The sequence below is a fragment of the Dendropsophus ebraccatus genome, chromosome 2 (assembly GCF_027789765.1).
Source record: "Dendropsophus ebraccatus isolate aDenEbr1 chromosome 2, aDenEbr1.pat, whole genome shotgun sequence".
NCBI classification, from domain to species: domain Eukaryota; kingdom Metazoa; phylum Chordata; class Amphibia; order Anura; family Hylidae; genus Dendropsophus; species Dendropsophus ebraccatus.
Genome location: NC_091455.1, coordinates 118,556,135 through 118,570,626, shown reverse-complemented (window position 1 = coordinate 118,570,626; position 14,492 = coordinate 118,556,135). Strand labels below are relative to the sequence as shown.

Here is a 14,492-nt window from a genome sequence, read left to right as displayed (position 1 = left end):
TTATGGCATTTGCTGTATTATGTCAGACTTGCATCATTTTGAATTATGAGCAACTAGTGTCTCTTAAGGTTCAACACATAAATTTCAAGAAAAAAGTGAACATATTTCAAACAGCAAAGGGTCATGTACCGTAATTGGAAGACTCCACGGACTAACATTGCATTTATCATTGGAGCAGTAGTTCTTGAACCAATCCTTCATGCATGCCTGCATACAAGGACTTCTACATTGGAGGTCAATCAATCAAGCTAGACAACCACTATAAACTGACCTGTGTCCAACAAAGTATAGTCATAATTCTTGGCCCCCTTGGAGATCTACAGACCAGGAATATTGAAATCTTATTGTCAAGATATGAGTTGTATGTAAGGGGGTGTTAGTTTTACTTTGATACTATTTACTACATATATCATGTTTTAACTAGCAACTTAATCTTTTTCTACCTTTCAGGCTTCGTTTGCCTGTTTGCACCTAGATGCTAAGCAGAAAACTCGCTGCCAAGAATGTCTACCTTGCAGCTACTATAATGTGATGGGTCATTTGTGTCAGAAAAATACTGATTCTCTTGTTAAATGTAAGTTGTTCTTTTTAATCTAAGTATATCACTGCCTTTTTATAGCTTATGACTAGCATCCATTTTTATAAATCCTAGTTTTTAGTATCCAGTTACTTTCACACATGATGGTCATATTACTGTGCATGACTGCTATAGAACGTTGCCATCCTGTACCATTAGTTCCATTAGTACCATTTAGTTGTCATTTGGATAAATGATAGTTTGTTGTCAATGTATTTCAATACAAACATGCTAGGCCCAAATAAGTGAAGTTTTTAAATGGTTTTAATGTCACTTTGTTTTTTCCTCGGCAGTACAGTAGTATTTAAACTTTCTACTAACATTTTGAATTCTTTAGGTACAAAAGTGTCTTTAGATACCTTGAAACGTCGACTACATACTGTAAGCTCCAAATACCAGACAACAAAGCTTGTGAAAGACCAAACCACCAATCCATTATTTAAAGCTGAGATTCACCTTGCCATCCCAAATGTTGTCATGCGGCCTAGCCTGGAAGATATACAAGTAAGAAGACTGTGCATTTGAATGGAATGTGTGTGGAATATTGCATCCCTAATGTACATTATAAGATCAATAGACATAAGGAAGGAGTACTGTGACCATATAAGATCATAGACCAAGTGGCCCCAGGTCTCAAATGTCACTTCTAATATGTTTTGTAATGTAGAAAAAGGTAGCATGTTATTTCTTATATTACACGTCAACTGCTGCAGAACCTCATTTTGTAGGATCAAAAAGCCACATGAATTATTTACTTAAATTGCTCGTATCCTCTCAAAAGATGGTGTGCGGCATCTGAGATGTGTGTGATGTTTTGCAGCAAAAGAGGTGCCCTACTGTTTAATGTAAAACCGCAGTTGCAGATTTATTATATCATAACTTATTCTAATAAAAGATTGAGCACTACATGTCAGTTAGTGGTTGGTGTATGAGAAGGGACTTTTCTCATATGCCAGACTGTTTTGTAGCAAGGGACAGACTTTTCTTTGTAGCAAGATACTTAAGCTAATGTCTATAGAAAAATTACAGTGAAGTTTATTAGTAAAGGCCCTATTATACAAAGCGATTATCTGCCGTATTTGGCTACTATGGCCGGTAATCACTTTGTGTAATAAAAGGCAACAATCAGTCGACATGCTTGATATTGGCTAATCCTTGTCTTTCATTGTCTTTTAACATGTTGAAAGCCAAACAACCTTGATAGCAATGATCTGCTGTCGCTCTGTGTAATAGGGTGTCCAGGTCGTCCTCCCGCAGCTCCCTGCCCCCCCCCCCCCTCGCACTTACCTGCTCACTGTCGGCACGTGTAATAGTTGACCTGACAGGTCGGCGCTAAATATAAAAGATTTGTTTATAGGGCAGGCAATCATACACACATTTATGATATACACATATTTGAAATTCTGATGACATTTCTTTCTTGTCTATCATTCTGATTGTATAAAAAAGGTCCTGTATAATGCATCCGGAGGCTAACTGAATAGGTCTAAACATGGCATGAGGAGAATGCATACAGTTTGCGATCTACCTGCAGCATATCTGCATCATGATTCAGTCAGTTTTGTGCAGTGACATCTATAACATTGTTGTCTCTTCTGCTCCTCTGTGTAAGATCTATTCCTGTCAGGTCAACAGCACTGATATAGGAACAGAATTTTGATGGCATGTTCATTAGGGAATTCTAAATATTTTTAAATTCTATAAATCCAATACATAAAAAAATAAAAACTGATACCGCATTAAAGGGGTTATACAGGATAAAAAAAGCACAGCTACTTTCATACATAAAGATCACCACATTGTGCCTTGTAGATCTGCACTCATTTGTGTCTCCATATGGCCACACATAGAGCCGTCTAAAAAGGCTGTAAGCTCCAGTCACTTCAATGAAACTGAGCTGTAAAACCCCACCCAAAATGAGCAAAAGAGTGGTGCTGTTTCTGGGAGAAAGCAGACATGTTTTTCTAAGTCTTGGTAACCCCCCTTAACTGCTGCTTCTTGGTAAACATTTTAAATGAGTTAAAGATTGAACTATTACCTGTTATTCTAATAAATAGAATATAGCTGTGTAATGTAGTACACAATAAAGCATGAGAGTTTACTTTGCCACATCAGGAGAGAGGTAAACAGTGAGTGCAACCCAACAACTAAACCCTCTGTGCTGTCTCTGCCTACTGGGCGAACCATCCTAAATTGTGTCCCCCAACTGGGCAACAGTCTTTTCCTGAAAGTGAAGGCACACTCCAGACATTACTCCTACCCTACACAGCATGAAGGCAAACATAACAGCTTCTTCTCAAGTCCATGCCCCTGTCATCCTGGGTAAGCATCCCTAGGTCCCAGGAACTGGCTGGAAGCAGTACCGGTAATACACTGTAAGCAGGTTCATTCATGTTAAAGTCCACTAATGGGACAAAAATGTAAAAGAAAACATGAAAATGTATAAAAATATAAAAAGAGGCAAAAAAAAACAAAAAATTCTTTCCCAAGGATTCCATAAAAAATAGAAAATAAATGTACCTGATAACTTTTGCCAAATCTGCAGAGACTCAATCTATACAGTTGTCATGTTATTTAGCCCATTAAAACACAATGAAAAAATAGACACAGCATGATTACCATTTTTTTCGTCCATCACCAAGATTAAGAAGCAATGAAAAAGTCATGTGTATCCTAAAGTACAAATGAAATGTCAACTAGCAACAAAAAAAAAAGCCTCCAGACAGCTCCATCTAAGGAAATAGCACTATGACTCTCAGAAAAGGGCAATAGTAAAGAAAAAATAATTTCTAAGTATTTTTTTTGTGATTGTGAGAAAGTAAAAAAATCACTATATTTGCCTACAGAACGGTAGAATAAGGGTAACATTATTTACTGTATAAAAAATAGCTGTTTTCCCCCGTTATATTATAGCATCTGTATGAATGCTTCTGTGTAAGCTAGTAGCAAATATAGCTGTCGTTACTGTGTGCCTAAAGTCAATAGTGGTGAAGGACTGCAGTTTCTATGGCAGTTTAATGTAATATAATTCAGAGATGTAATGCCCTGTCTTTGGTTTACAGAGTGCTGTGAACAAAGCCATAAATATTATATTGTCAGCAGCCAAGGACATCCCTCTGTGGAATTTTGCACATCTACATCACAAGCAGCAACAGGTAATGTACATTGTATTTGAGTCTGTATGAGGACTGATTGATTCTGACCGCAGGACTGTTATGGTTAGGATTTTCCTATGCTCAAGAGAAAGAAAATGAAACCATGCTGACAACCAGAAGAACTTCCATAAAATGTTTCAACAAATTGTGCACTAGAATTTGAAGTGGCATTATTTAAATCAGAGTAAATTTTTGTAGTTTTCACCTACTTTGTAAAGGCTCTTTAGTGGCACATCATTTATTGATCTAACCTCTTACATTACTAATCTTTTATATTATCTAGTACTTAGAACTATGCAAGATATGTATCCACTAATGTGACAACAGTTTACGGGAAATCCCTATTAGCCAGAGATAACAGCCACCAGAAACAGTGGCTCCTACTTTGTTCTGCTTACAACTATGAAGCACATTTTGGTCCCTTTTTTGCTCATGTTAGGCTATTTATACACAGTCAAAATGATAGCTGTTTTGACTTCCGAAAAATGACAGACATTAGTTTATAACTATGGCCGTTATGTGAATAACGTCTGTTATTCAGGCACCACTGCTTCCTTAAAATAATCACCGATTTGTCACCATACACAGACAGAAATAGCTTAAGTTGACACTGTCACCCCCTTTTTGCATTCTGACTTCTCTACACAGGTGTAAAGGGTAAATTTAGCAGTTTTCATACCTTATTTTATATTATACGTCATGGTGCTTGTTCAATTAAAAAGTCATCTTTCATCAACTGCAGATTGTGCTAAGTGGGCGGGGCTTCACAGCAACAGCACCAGTTAGCCCCACCCACAATGGCACAGTTGGCAAAGGGGGAGAGCCTATGTGTCTATGACGTCATGGAGGGGTGAGGCCAGCTGTGGTAATGTGGGCAGGGCCAAGTGGTGCCACTGCCATGAAGCCCCACACACTTAGCACAATCTGCAACCTGCACAACAAGTACCATGACATATGATATAAAATAAGTTATGAAAATGGCTAAATTTACCCTTTACACCTGTGTAGAGAAGTCAGAATGCAAAAGTAGTGTCAGTGTCAGTGCAAAGTGAAGACTGGTTTGATGAGTCCCATTATAACCTTTGGAAGGGAAGGGAGGAGGGGTGAGGGGGATGAGTGAGCAGGGAGAAGTGACAAGAAGCTGTACAGTTTGGAGACTGTCTGGGCACATAAAAGGCTGGCTTCAGATATCAGAAAGGTCAGTGCTTATCTGGGAACTTGCTGAGAAAAGATTGCAGGATGTAGTGTTTTGCAGTTCTGCCTTTTCTCCTCTCCAAGCTCACTCACCCCCCTGGACCTGACCCCTCCCTTCTCCATAGAGCATAACAGACTCAGAAAAGCTGCTTCTTCTAAAGTGAAGGAGGGTGGTAGGAAAACAGATTTCTGAGTACAGAAAGAAAACTATTTTGCTTAATAAAACCTATGACAGAGTTTCTTAAAATCGCTTGTACTGTTGATATAGAACACATTTCAGTCCATACTGGTTGTTACAGTTCAAACTGTCTGTAAATGATCATTGATAGCTGGCAAAGGACAGACAATCTTTCTGGGTACATTATGAGAATATTCCATCTTAAAAAGATAGTTAAGAGGTTATCCATTGCTACAAAACATGGCCCCTTTCTTCCAGAGACAACACCACTCTTGTCTCTAGTTCAGGTGTGGTTTGCAGTTAAAGGGGTTATCCAGCGCTACAAAAACATGGCCACTTTCTTCCAGAGGCAGCACCACTCTTGTTTCCAGCTTGGGTGGGGTTTTGTGAATAGAGCTTAATTGCAAACCGCACGTGAACTGGAGACAAGAGTCGTGTTGTGTCTGAAAGAAAGTGGCCATGTTTTTCTAGCACTGGATAATCCCTTTAAGCTCCATTCACTTTAATGGAGCTGAGTTACAAAACCCCTCCCAAACTGGAGACAAGAGTGGTGCAGTCTCTGGAAGAATGTGGCCAGGTTTTTTTTAACAATAGATAATCCCTTTAAGGAATGAAAGATCTTTCATCTTACTATGGGATAAAAATTTCAAACATGGCCAGTTTTTTTTTTTTTTTTTTTTTTAAACTGTGGTTTTTATTATTATTAAAGTTTTATACAACAGAGAAACATGAAATAACAGGTTATAAAGCCAAAAACAAATGACTCTTCGGTACAGCATATAATAAGCATTGAGTTCCCGAGGAAGGCCGCAAGGTTCGTGGCAGGCTGGGAGCACATAGTTCTTTCAGAAAACTGTCATATAAACACTGGAACATTGTGAGGAAGTAAATCGACATGGAGAACCTCCAGGCCTGTAAAAGTAGTGCAAAATCGGGTACCGACGTCACATCATAAGTATATAAGACCAGAAAAAGACACATACTTAGAGACCAAACGACAGAAGAGACATAGTAAGAGAGGAAAGACAGACAGACATGACTAAGAGCAACAGAGGGGGGGGGGGTGGAGGGGGGGGGGGGAGGAAAGGGAAGGCAGCGATCCAGACCTTTCAGGCATATCCCTGTTGTGTACAATAGGCATCCCATGGGGACCACACTGCATCGAAGGCATCCAGGCGGTTTGCCAATGAGGCCGTGAGATGGTCCATGGTCCTCATATCTTTTATTCTAGCTATCAGGTCCGTCAATGCAGGGGGTAGGGTCTGCTTCCACTGTCGCGCTATCAAAGTTTTGGCCGCTGACAGTAGTTGCAGTGTAAGCTTGGTAGCTTTTTTAGCAATAGTCTTGGGGGTCAAATTAAGGAGACAGGCCAGAGGATCACACGGGAAGGGCTTCTGTATAACATTGGACACTATGCCGCACACAGTGGCCCAGTAAGGCTTAATGATCGGGCAGTCCCAAAAGATATGTTTAACCGTTCCGGTTCCCCCCAGGCAACGCCAACACAGGGGGGAAGTGGAAGGATTCAGTCTGTTCAGTAATTCGGGGGTGTGATACCACAGCATAAGCAGTTTGTACTGGGTTTCCTTGTATGTAGTGCATATGGACGTTTTGGCTGCCCTTTCCCATATGATCCTCCAGCACTCCGGAGAGATAGTCTTGGCCAGAGCCGCCTCCCATTTCACCATGTATTTATGGGAGATCGGGGTGTCGTCCGGAGGCGAGCCCAATATCTTATAGATATCAGAAATCATTCCCTGCATATTAGGACCTAGTCTAGACAACTGCTCAAAAGCTGTGGGCCTTGATACCGTGGTGGAAGCCATTAGGGTAGTCATGAAGTGATGTAGTTGCAGGTAAGTGAAGTGCTCAGTCCGGGGGAGTCCATATTTCCCACAAAGGTCCGCAAAAGGCAACAGAGTACGGGTTAGTGGGTTGACAATGTCAGCGAATTGAAACAGATTATGTTCCCCCCATGTCCGGACTGTTGCAGTCCGCATGCCAGGGGGAAATGCAGGAGTAAGAAGGAATGAGACTAAGGGCGATGCTTCAGAGGCAAGTTTAAATTTGGCCGAGCATATCTGCCAGATGTGTCTCGTATGTTTGATAGGGCCAAGGAGTGGATCAGGGAAGGTGGCGGCTGGGCTAGAGAGCCAGAGGATAGAGTTAGGATGGGTGGGGGCCAGCCACCTTCGCTCTATGGCCATCCATTTACTGTAAGCGTGATAGGCAGTCCAGGAAGGGATATAACGGAGGTGGGCCGCCCAGTAATAATGTGTGATATTTGGGACCGCCAAGCCACCCTGTAGTTTACTAGCCATCATCACTGTTTTGGGGATCCTATGCCTCTTCCCATCCCATATAAATCTAAACATAGCCGCCTGTATGGCCTTGAGTTCCTGCATAGGGACCCTGACAGGTAGGGTTTCAAATAGGTAAAGCAGTTTGGGGAGTATAGTCATCTTTACCGCTGCTATTCGACCCAGGAGGGAGATGTAGTGCTTGCTCCATTTTGTCATAAGGGCCTTAACATCCCTAAAGAGTGTGGGGAAGTTAGCCTGGTACAAGGATAGATAGGACGCGGTCAGACGAATCCCCAGATAGCGGATAGAGTCCGTAGACCAGCGAAACTTAAAGGTCACCCGCAAGTGCTGTAGCTCTCCAGCTCGCAAGTTGAGGGGAAGCGCCTCAGTTTTGGCTGTGTTGACCTTGTACCCTGATAAGACCCCAAACTCTCGCAGCAGTTCATTCAAATTAGGTAGGGATATGAGTGGGTTAGTGAGGGTCAACAGGACGTCATCTGCGAACAACATCAGCTTGTATTCCCTCCCCCTGATAGTGACTCCGCTGATATCTACATTACTCCTGATGGCCGCCGCCAGAGGCTCTATACAAAGGACAAACAATAATGGCGAAAGTGGACAGCCCTGGCGGGTGCCATTGGAGAGGGGGAATACTCCCGACCGTTGGTGCGAAGATACAATGGATGCTGTCGGGCGAGAATATAGGCCCTTAATCGCTGCCAAAAAGGGACCGGAGAACCCGTAAAACGAAAGGGCTTCCATTAAGAAGGGCCAGCCCAGGCGATCAAACGCCTTTTCAGCATCTAGGCTCAAGACCAGTGCCTTGTCGTTTTGGAGGTTGACCGCATCAATTATATCTATCGCCCGCCTGGTATTATCTGACCCATGCCTACCCATAACGAATCCCACTTGATCCTTATCCACTAATGACGGTAGATAGAGCCCAAGGCGTGTGGCCAAGATTTTTGTGAAAAGCTTTAAATCCGTATTTAGCAGGGCAATGGGTCGATAGCTAGAGCAGTCCAAAGGGTCTTTGTCCGGTTTGGGTATTAGAGTTATGTGGGAATGGAGCATGGAAGAGGGGATGGGGGAGCCCTGCATATAGGTATTAAAGAGCGAAACCAGTCGGGGGGAGAGGAGTTCAGAGAAAGTTTTGTAATACAGATAGGTGTAGCCATCCGGCCCCGGGGATTTTCCCGAGGGCAGATGTTTCAGCACCTCCTGCAGTTCCTCAAGAGTAACTGGGGAATTTAAGTGTTCCATTGCCTCCGGGGTTAGAGTGGGTAGATTGCAGGTGGTCAGAAAGTCTCTTATCCTCTGGGCTCGAGCGGCTGGGTCAGATGGTAGGGAGGATGGGAGGGAATAAAGAGCAGAGAAGTATGTCTCGAAAATTCGGGATATGTCTGCCGGGTGGTATTTGGCATTCCCCTGTTCGTCTCTGAGAGCCTGCGGGGATTGTGCGGCCGAGCGTTCAGAGAGCATACGAGCTAAAAGGGTGTGCGCCTTGTTCCCCTTCTCATAAAAGCGTTGTCTAGAAAATAGGAGTAAACGCTCTACCTTATGGATAGAGAGATCCTTAAGCTTAGCTCTGGCCGCCACCAACCCACGCAGGGTGCTCACCGAGGGACGGGAAGACATGGAGGCCTCTAGAGTGCTGATATTGCGCTTAGCCTCTAGGATACCAGCTTGGCGGTCCCTTTTGAGTCTAGAGCTGAGTGCTATACAGTGCCCTCTTGTGACGGCCTTATGGGCTTCCCACAGAACTGAGTGGGAGGAGACTGATCCTTCATTCTCTCTGAAATAGTTCTCGATACATAGCTTAATAGAGTCTCGGGAAACTTGGGTTTTAAGTAGGGATTCGTTGAGACGCCAGTGACACTGTCGGGTGGGTGAGAGCATAGGGGCCAGGGTGATGCGGACAGGGCCGTGGTCAGACCACGAGATGGGTTCTATGTCTGCTTTCCGGAGTAGGCGAACCGTCGGGATATTCCCAAAAAAATAGTCAATTCTAGTGTGTGTCTGATGGGGGTGGGAGTAAAAGGAATACGCTTTCTCCAGGGGGTGCACAATACGCCAGAGATCATAAAGATTATGTCGGCGAATCAGTTTACGGAATTCAACCGACAGCCTACGTAAATCATGAGAGGGGGGAATACCTAAGTGAGAGCATCTGTCCATCTGATCTGAAAATGGAAGATTGAAATCGCCCCCTAGTATTCTGGGGGAGGGCGGATAGGTTGCAAGCCGCTTGAGCACCCCTCGGAGAAAGGGAATTTGCCTGCGATTCGGGGCATACACATTGCAAAGTAGGAGGGGTTTACCCTGTAGGGTCCCCTCTACTACCACAAATCTCCCCCCAGGGTCTGAGTAGGAGGAAGTCACTTGTAGAAGACAATGTCGGGAGATCAGAATAGCTACCCCTCCCCTTTTACATCCCATTGAGGCCGAATAGGCGTGTGGATAGAAGTGTTTAGAGAAGTTAAAGTTAGCTGTAGCATCAAAGTGGGTCTCCTGTACAAAGGCGATATCTGCTCTCAAGGAGCGTAGTTCCTGCAGGAGCAGGCGCCTTTTAATATTAGAGTTTAGCCCTTTGGCATTAATGGTGACTATCTGAGCCATAGGGAAGTCAGGTAGGACATAAGGCTAGTGAGAGCATAAAACTCACCCGAATCCACGACACAGGTGGTCCACCACGGGAGGTAATCCAAGGAGGCAGGAAGTCCATTCGAAGCCTGGAGCTGCTTGGGAGGGGGAGGAAAAAAAAGGGGGGGAGGTACATAAAAACGACACAGAAAGAAGAAAAAGATAAACAATGGAGCAATAAACATTCCAGAAAAATCCCAAAAAGGGAAGTTTATGGCTCTAGGCCATATACCCATGCAAAATGGGCATGGGAAGGAGCAAAAAAACCAAAAAAGGTTCTCCCTACAAAACACAGATAAATGTAGAATCAAAAAAAACATAGGGATAAGGCTCCTAGGGGGAGGGAGAGACCAGGTTGCAAACCGGACAGGCATCAAGGTGTATGGTAGTCAGGTTGGCAACCCGTCCATGCAGCCTAAAGAGCTGTAGAAGCAAAACAAAAAACCTAATGTAAAGCAATAAACAATAAAAGGAAGAAACAGTCCCACCGCCAGGTGGTAGCTTAATAGGCCCAGAAGACAGGGCGCTAGATCAGCGAGGAGAGGAAGAGGAACCTCCAGGGTCGCGAGCTGGGGGAGGTGAGGGGTGAGAAGAGGATCTACGCCGCTTCTGCTGTGTGGAGTGCCAGACAGTCTCGGGAGGGGCGGGAGGATGAGCGACAGTCCATTCCGTGATCCGAGGGATGGGGAGGGCAAAAGTCTCGCAAAAGGCAGGAAGGTCAGAGAGGTCTCTCAGAGTTGCCGATCTGCCATCCTTTCTAGCCACCAAGGCGAATGGAAAGTTCCAGCGGTACATGACTTGGCTATCTTTCAGAGTAGTGAGGAGGGGACGGAGAAGCCGTCTCTTTTGCAAAGTGAGCCAGGACAAATCTGGGAAGAGTTGAATAGGGGCTCCATCGAACTCCAGATCCTTCATAGCTCGGACTTTAGTCATGATGCGTTCCTTCACCTCATAGTCATGCACACAGCAGATAACGTCTCTAGGGACGCCAGAGTTCAGCTTAGGCCGGAGGGCCCTGTGAGCCCTGTCCAGCTTGATTTTGTGTGAGGAGGGTTCTCCCAGGACTATGTTGAATATGGCCTCAAGAGTTTCAGAGAGGTCCTCATCGTGTGTTGCCTCAGGTAGCCCCCGGACCCTGATGTTATTGCGCCGTCCCCTATTGTCCAAGTCCTCCATGTGGCGCTGCATGTCATTGAGGGCGGAAGATTGCACCCCTACTGTAGCGTGGAGTTGTGCAATGTAGGAGCGGGTGGCGTCGTGCTCCTCCTCCAGATTTTCTACTCGGTCTGACACATGTTGGATATCTTTACGGATTTCCGATATTTCCACCCTACACGCCTTGATCTCCGAGAGTAGGGCTCTGAAATCATTTCGTGTGGGGAGCTGAGAGAGAAGCTGTCTAACATTGCCCTGAGATTGAGCCCCAAATATAGACGAGTCAGAGTCAGAGTCTCCCCCAGGTTGCCAAGAAGTTTCATGTGGCGGCGTGGTTGCAAGGGAATTGCCCCCATTTTTAGCTTTAGTAGATTGTCTCTGGGAGGATTTCTGTTGTGGGTTTTTTGTGTGTGATTTGTCACTTCTGGGAGGCAAGGGTGTTGCAGCCATGCCTAGGTTATATTGTATAGAAGGTGCAGACCCACAGGAGAGAGAGAGAGCAGGGTGCAGGGTACTCCGCAGGGAAGGGGTGGGAGAGGCAGGCAGAGGGTCCCACTGCGAGACGGGGGGTTGTATAGGAGGCTGTGTGGGAGCCGCTGCCTCCTGTGCTGTGTGTCCCTGGAGGGATCCCTGGGGCCAAGATGGCGCCGGCTCTGAGATTTGGGGGCGTTCCGATGGGTCTGGAGTCCCCTCAGGAGATTGTGGGCTGTTGGGGGGGTCCCCCAGTCTCAGGGCCTCACTTACTGCGTGCTGGGGTGGTGTCTCAGGGTGCCGGGACACCTGCTCTGCGTCTCGTGCAGCCGGGCCCGGCGCCCCACGTGGACAAGATGGCGCCTGCTTTCCCTCCCGGTGCTCTGAGCGCGTCCTCGGCTCTGCGCTCACCGCTGAGAAGCGAGCCGCCCGGGTCCCGCGGCAGTCCGGTGGAGGTGCGGGAGGTAAGCTGGAGGAGCGGGCCGGGTCAGTGGCTTCTGGTCCTCCGGGTGGCTGGCGCTGGCTGCGGGATTCGCGGCCTCCAGATGCACCGCGCGGGAAGAAGCGCTCCAGCGTCTGCAGGCGGCTCTTCCGTGGCGCCGCAGGAGTCGGGGTAGGTGAGGGTCCCCCGGTGGTCTTCCCCATGTGCTAGTGTGCGGGTCTGGCGGCGGGAGCCCCGGTAATTAGGTTTATTCAGGGCTGCATGGACGGAGCTCCTTCTGTGCACGTCCGTTCACATGGCCGGCTAGCTCCGCCCCCCCATGGCCAGTTTTTTTTAGACAAGAAGATGCAAAGATAGCAGCAGTTACCATAGCTCCTGTATGGTGAAAGCTTTTCATACTGCTGAAAATATATAACGATTTCTGTGTACCCCAGAATGTTCATCAGATTGATGGGAACGTTTACATCTGCAGCTTGTTTTGTATGAGAATTAAAGGGAACCAATCACCACAATTTAGTGTTACGAGTTTAAAGTTGTAATAAAGTATGCTGCAGTGTTTCCTACCATATATGCTGATTATTTCCATATGTCACCATCTCCTTGGGAAAAATAGTTGTATTTCTCTCCAGCTGTATGCAAATCAGCACTAACTAGGCGTTTGGGCGGTGTCTATCCCATTACTAGTCCAGGCTTCTGAGCTATAATTACCCCCTTCTACTCTGTACTCCCTTCTTACTGGGCGCCCTCTGAATCTTGGAGCAGAATCTCGGGCTGGGAATCAGGCCCAGAGAGGAGGAATAACAGCACAGAGGGGAGTGATTACAGTCCGCATAGACACCACCCAAATGCCTAGTTAGCTCTTATTTGCATACAGTACATGAAGGAATATAATTATGTTTTTCGGGGAGAACGGTACAGCATAAATAGGAGCAAGCACTGCAGCTTGCTCTATGACAACATTGTTTTAACTCACTAACACTAAATGATGGCTCGGTGGCTCGTGGCTGACGCTGTGCTTGCCTAACACGTGTCCCCAGAAGCATCCGGGACCTGGGGACTGGAGTTGCAGGATGGTGAGAGCTTGTTACTTCTTTCATCCTCCCCCTCTTCAGCACTCTGCCAAAAATCACCCAGCCTGGAGTTCTCCTTTAAGACTTGTTTGCTGGTAAAGTAGATGACATTTCTTTTTTTGCAAAGATCTACTGCAGCTTTCCGTTCTCATTACATCAGGGTACAAAGACTCTGGCTTGAAATACAAATTATATTTTAACTAGCAAAGTAAAGGGAATACAAAATATGTAAAAACAGAAGTTAAACGACTATTCCATTAAGTCTCCTTTATAAGAATTAATTTAAAATAATATTCATAAGAATTAAGCCACATGGTGATGGCTTTGCATAATCTATGGCAATTATTTCATTTTTCGTGTGGAAAGGAATTTATTCAGGCCGTAATTTAGCATTTTTCAATTAGTCATTTTGTTCAGCAAACTGTGTACTTCCCAATTAAGTTCTGATTTATTTCCTATCATGTTAATTGTCACTAGAAGGGCATTGACACAGCATTAAGTATGTATGCAGGTTTTTATATGATGAGCTGCAGTTTATGAGAAGAAAATAGTAAGTACTGATGAAGTCATTTCAAGCTGAAAAAGCAAAAAAGAGAAAATGTTATTGTATTTTAATTCAAAATGAAGTTGTGAGCTGTAAAATATCTATTCATGCAGATGAAATGTTTTACTTCTCTGTTCTCGATTGTTTTCTAGTTGGAGCAAAATGCTGCTAGAGATCTGGGTGATGAACTTACCAAGATGGTGGTGCTGAAACCATTAGATAAGCAAATCACTGAGCATAAAGATGTCAGCAAAGTTGTATCCAACCTCAGCTCTATTGTCCTGTTACTAAAAACAGATGCAACTGATGTTCTGAACAGTTTTACTACATTTTCTGGGATATGGAATCAGGTAATTCAATTCTGAGGATGTCAGCGTGTGAAAGGAACGGCCGTTTAAGTGACAATATCTACAGTGCCAATAGGATGCTGTAAAACAGTGCTACTGTGGGAATGATAGTGGCCCAATATAGTATAGATACTAAATTATAGAATCATTTCATAGCTAATATACAAATTACAGATACCACACAAACAATGTTTAAGGCTGTGTTCTCACAATGTCTTTTTCTGGCTGTTTGAGGTCCAAATGTTTTGTTGTACAAATGACAGATGCCATTATAAAATAACAATAGATCTTTGCCCTTTTATCTTGTATCCATATCGACAATGATTCCGTCCACTTTGGGGGTTTTCTAAGCAGCATTAGTGCCCTTTGCTAGTCTTTCTTTGCCATTTGCTATTCTATTCTTGTGCTAGTCT

At 44.7% G+C, this 14,492-nt stretch overlaps 1 protein-coding gene across 6 annotated transcripts in view; it reads left to right on the top strand.

Annotated features, from left to right (window-relative positions):
- Positions 1-14,492, top strand: part of LOC138783454 (dynein axonemal heavy chain 5-like) — a 245,444-nt gene that overhangs the window by 80,995 nt on the left and 149,957 nt on the right. For 5 of the 6 annotated variants that reach the window (XM_069958163.1, XM_069958166.1, XM_069958165.1 and 2 more), the window contains exons 24-27: positions 451-574; positions 915-1,081; positions 3,640-3,732; positions 13,885-14,082. In XM_069958163.1, coding sequence (XP_069814264.1) covers positions 451-574; positions 915-1,081; positions 3,640-3,732; positions 13,885-14,082 — 582 coding nt within the window. The remainder of the gene's footprint in view (positions 1-450; positions 575-914; positions 1,082-3,639; positions 3,733-13,884; positions 14,083-14,492) is intronic. The other variant, XM_069958164.1, reaches the window with a different exon arrangement.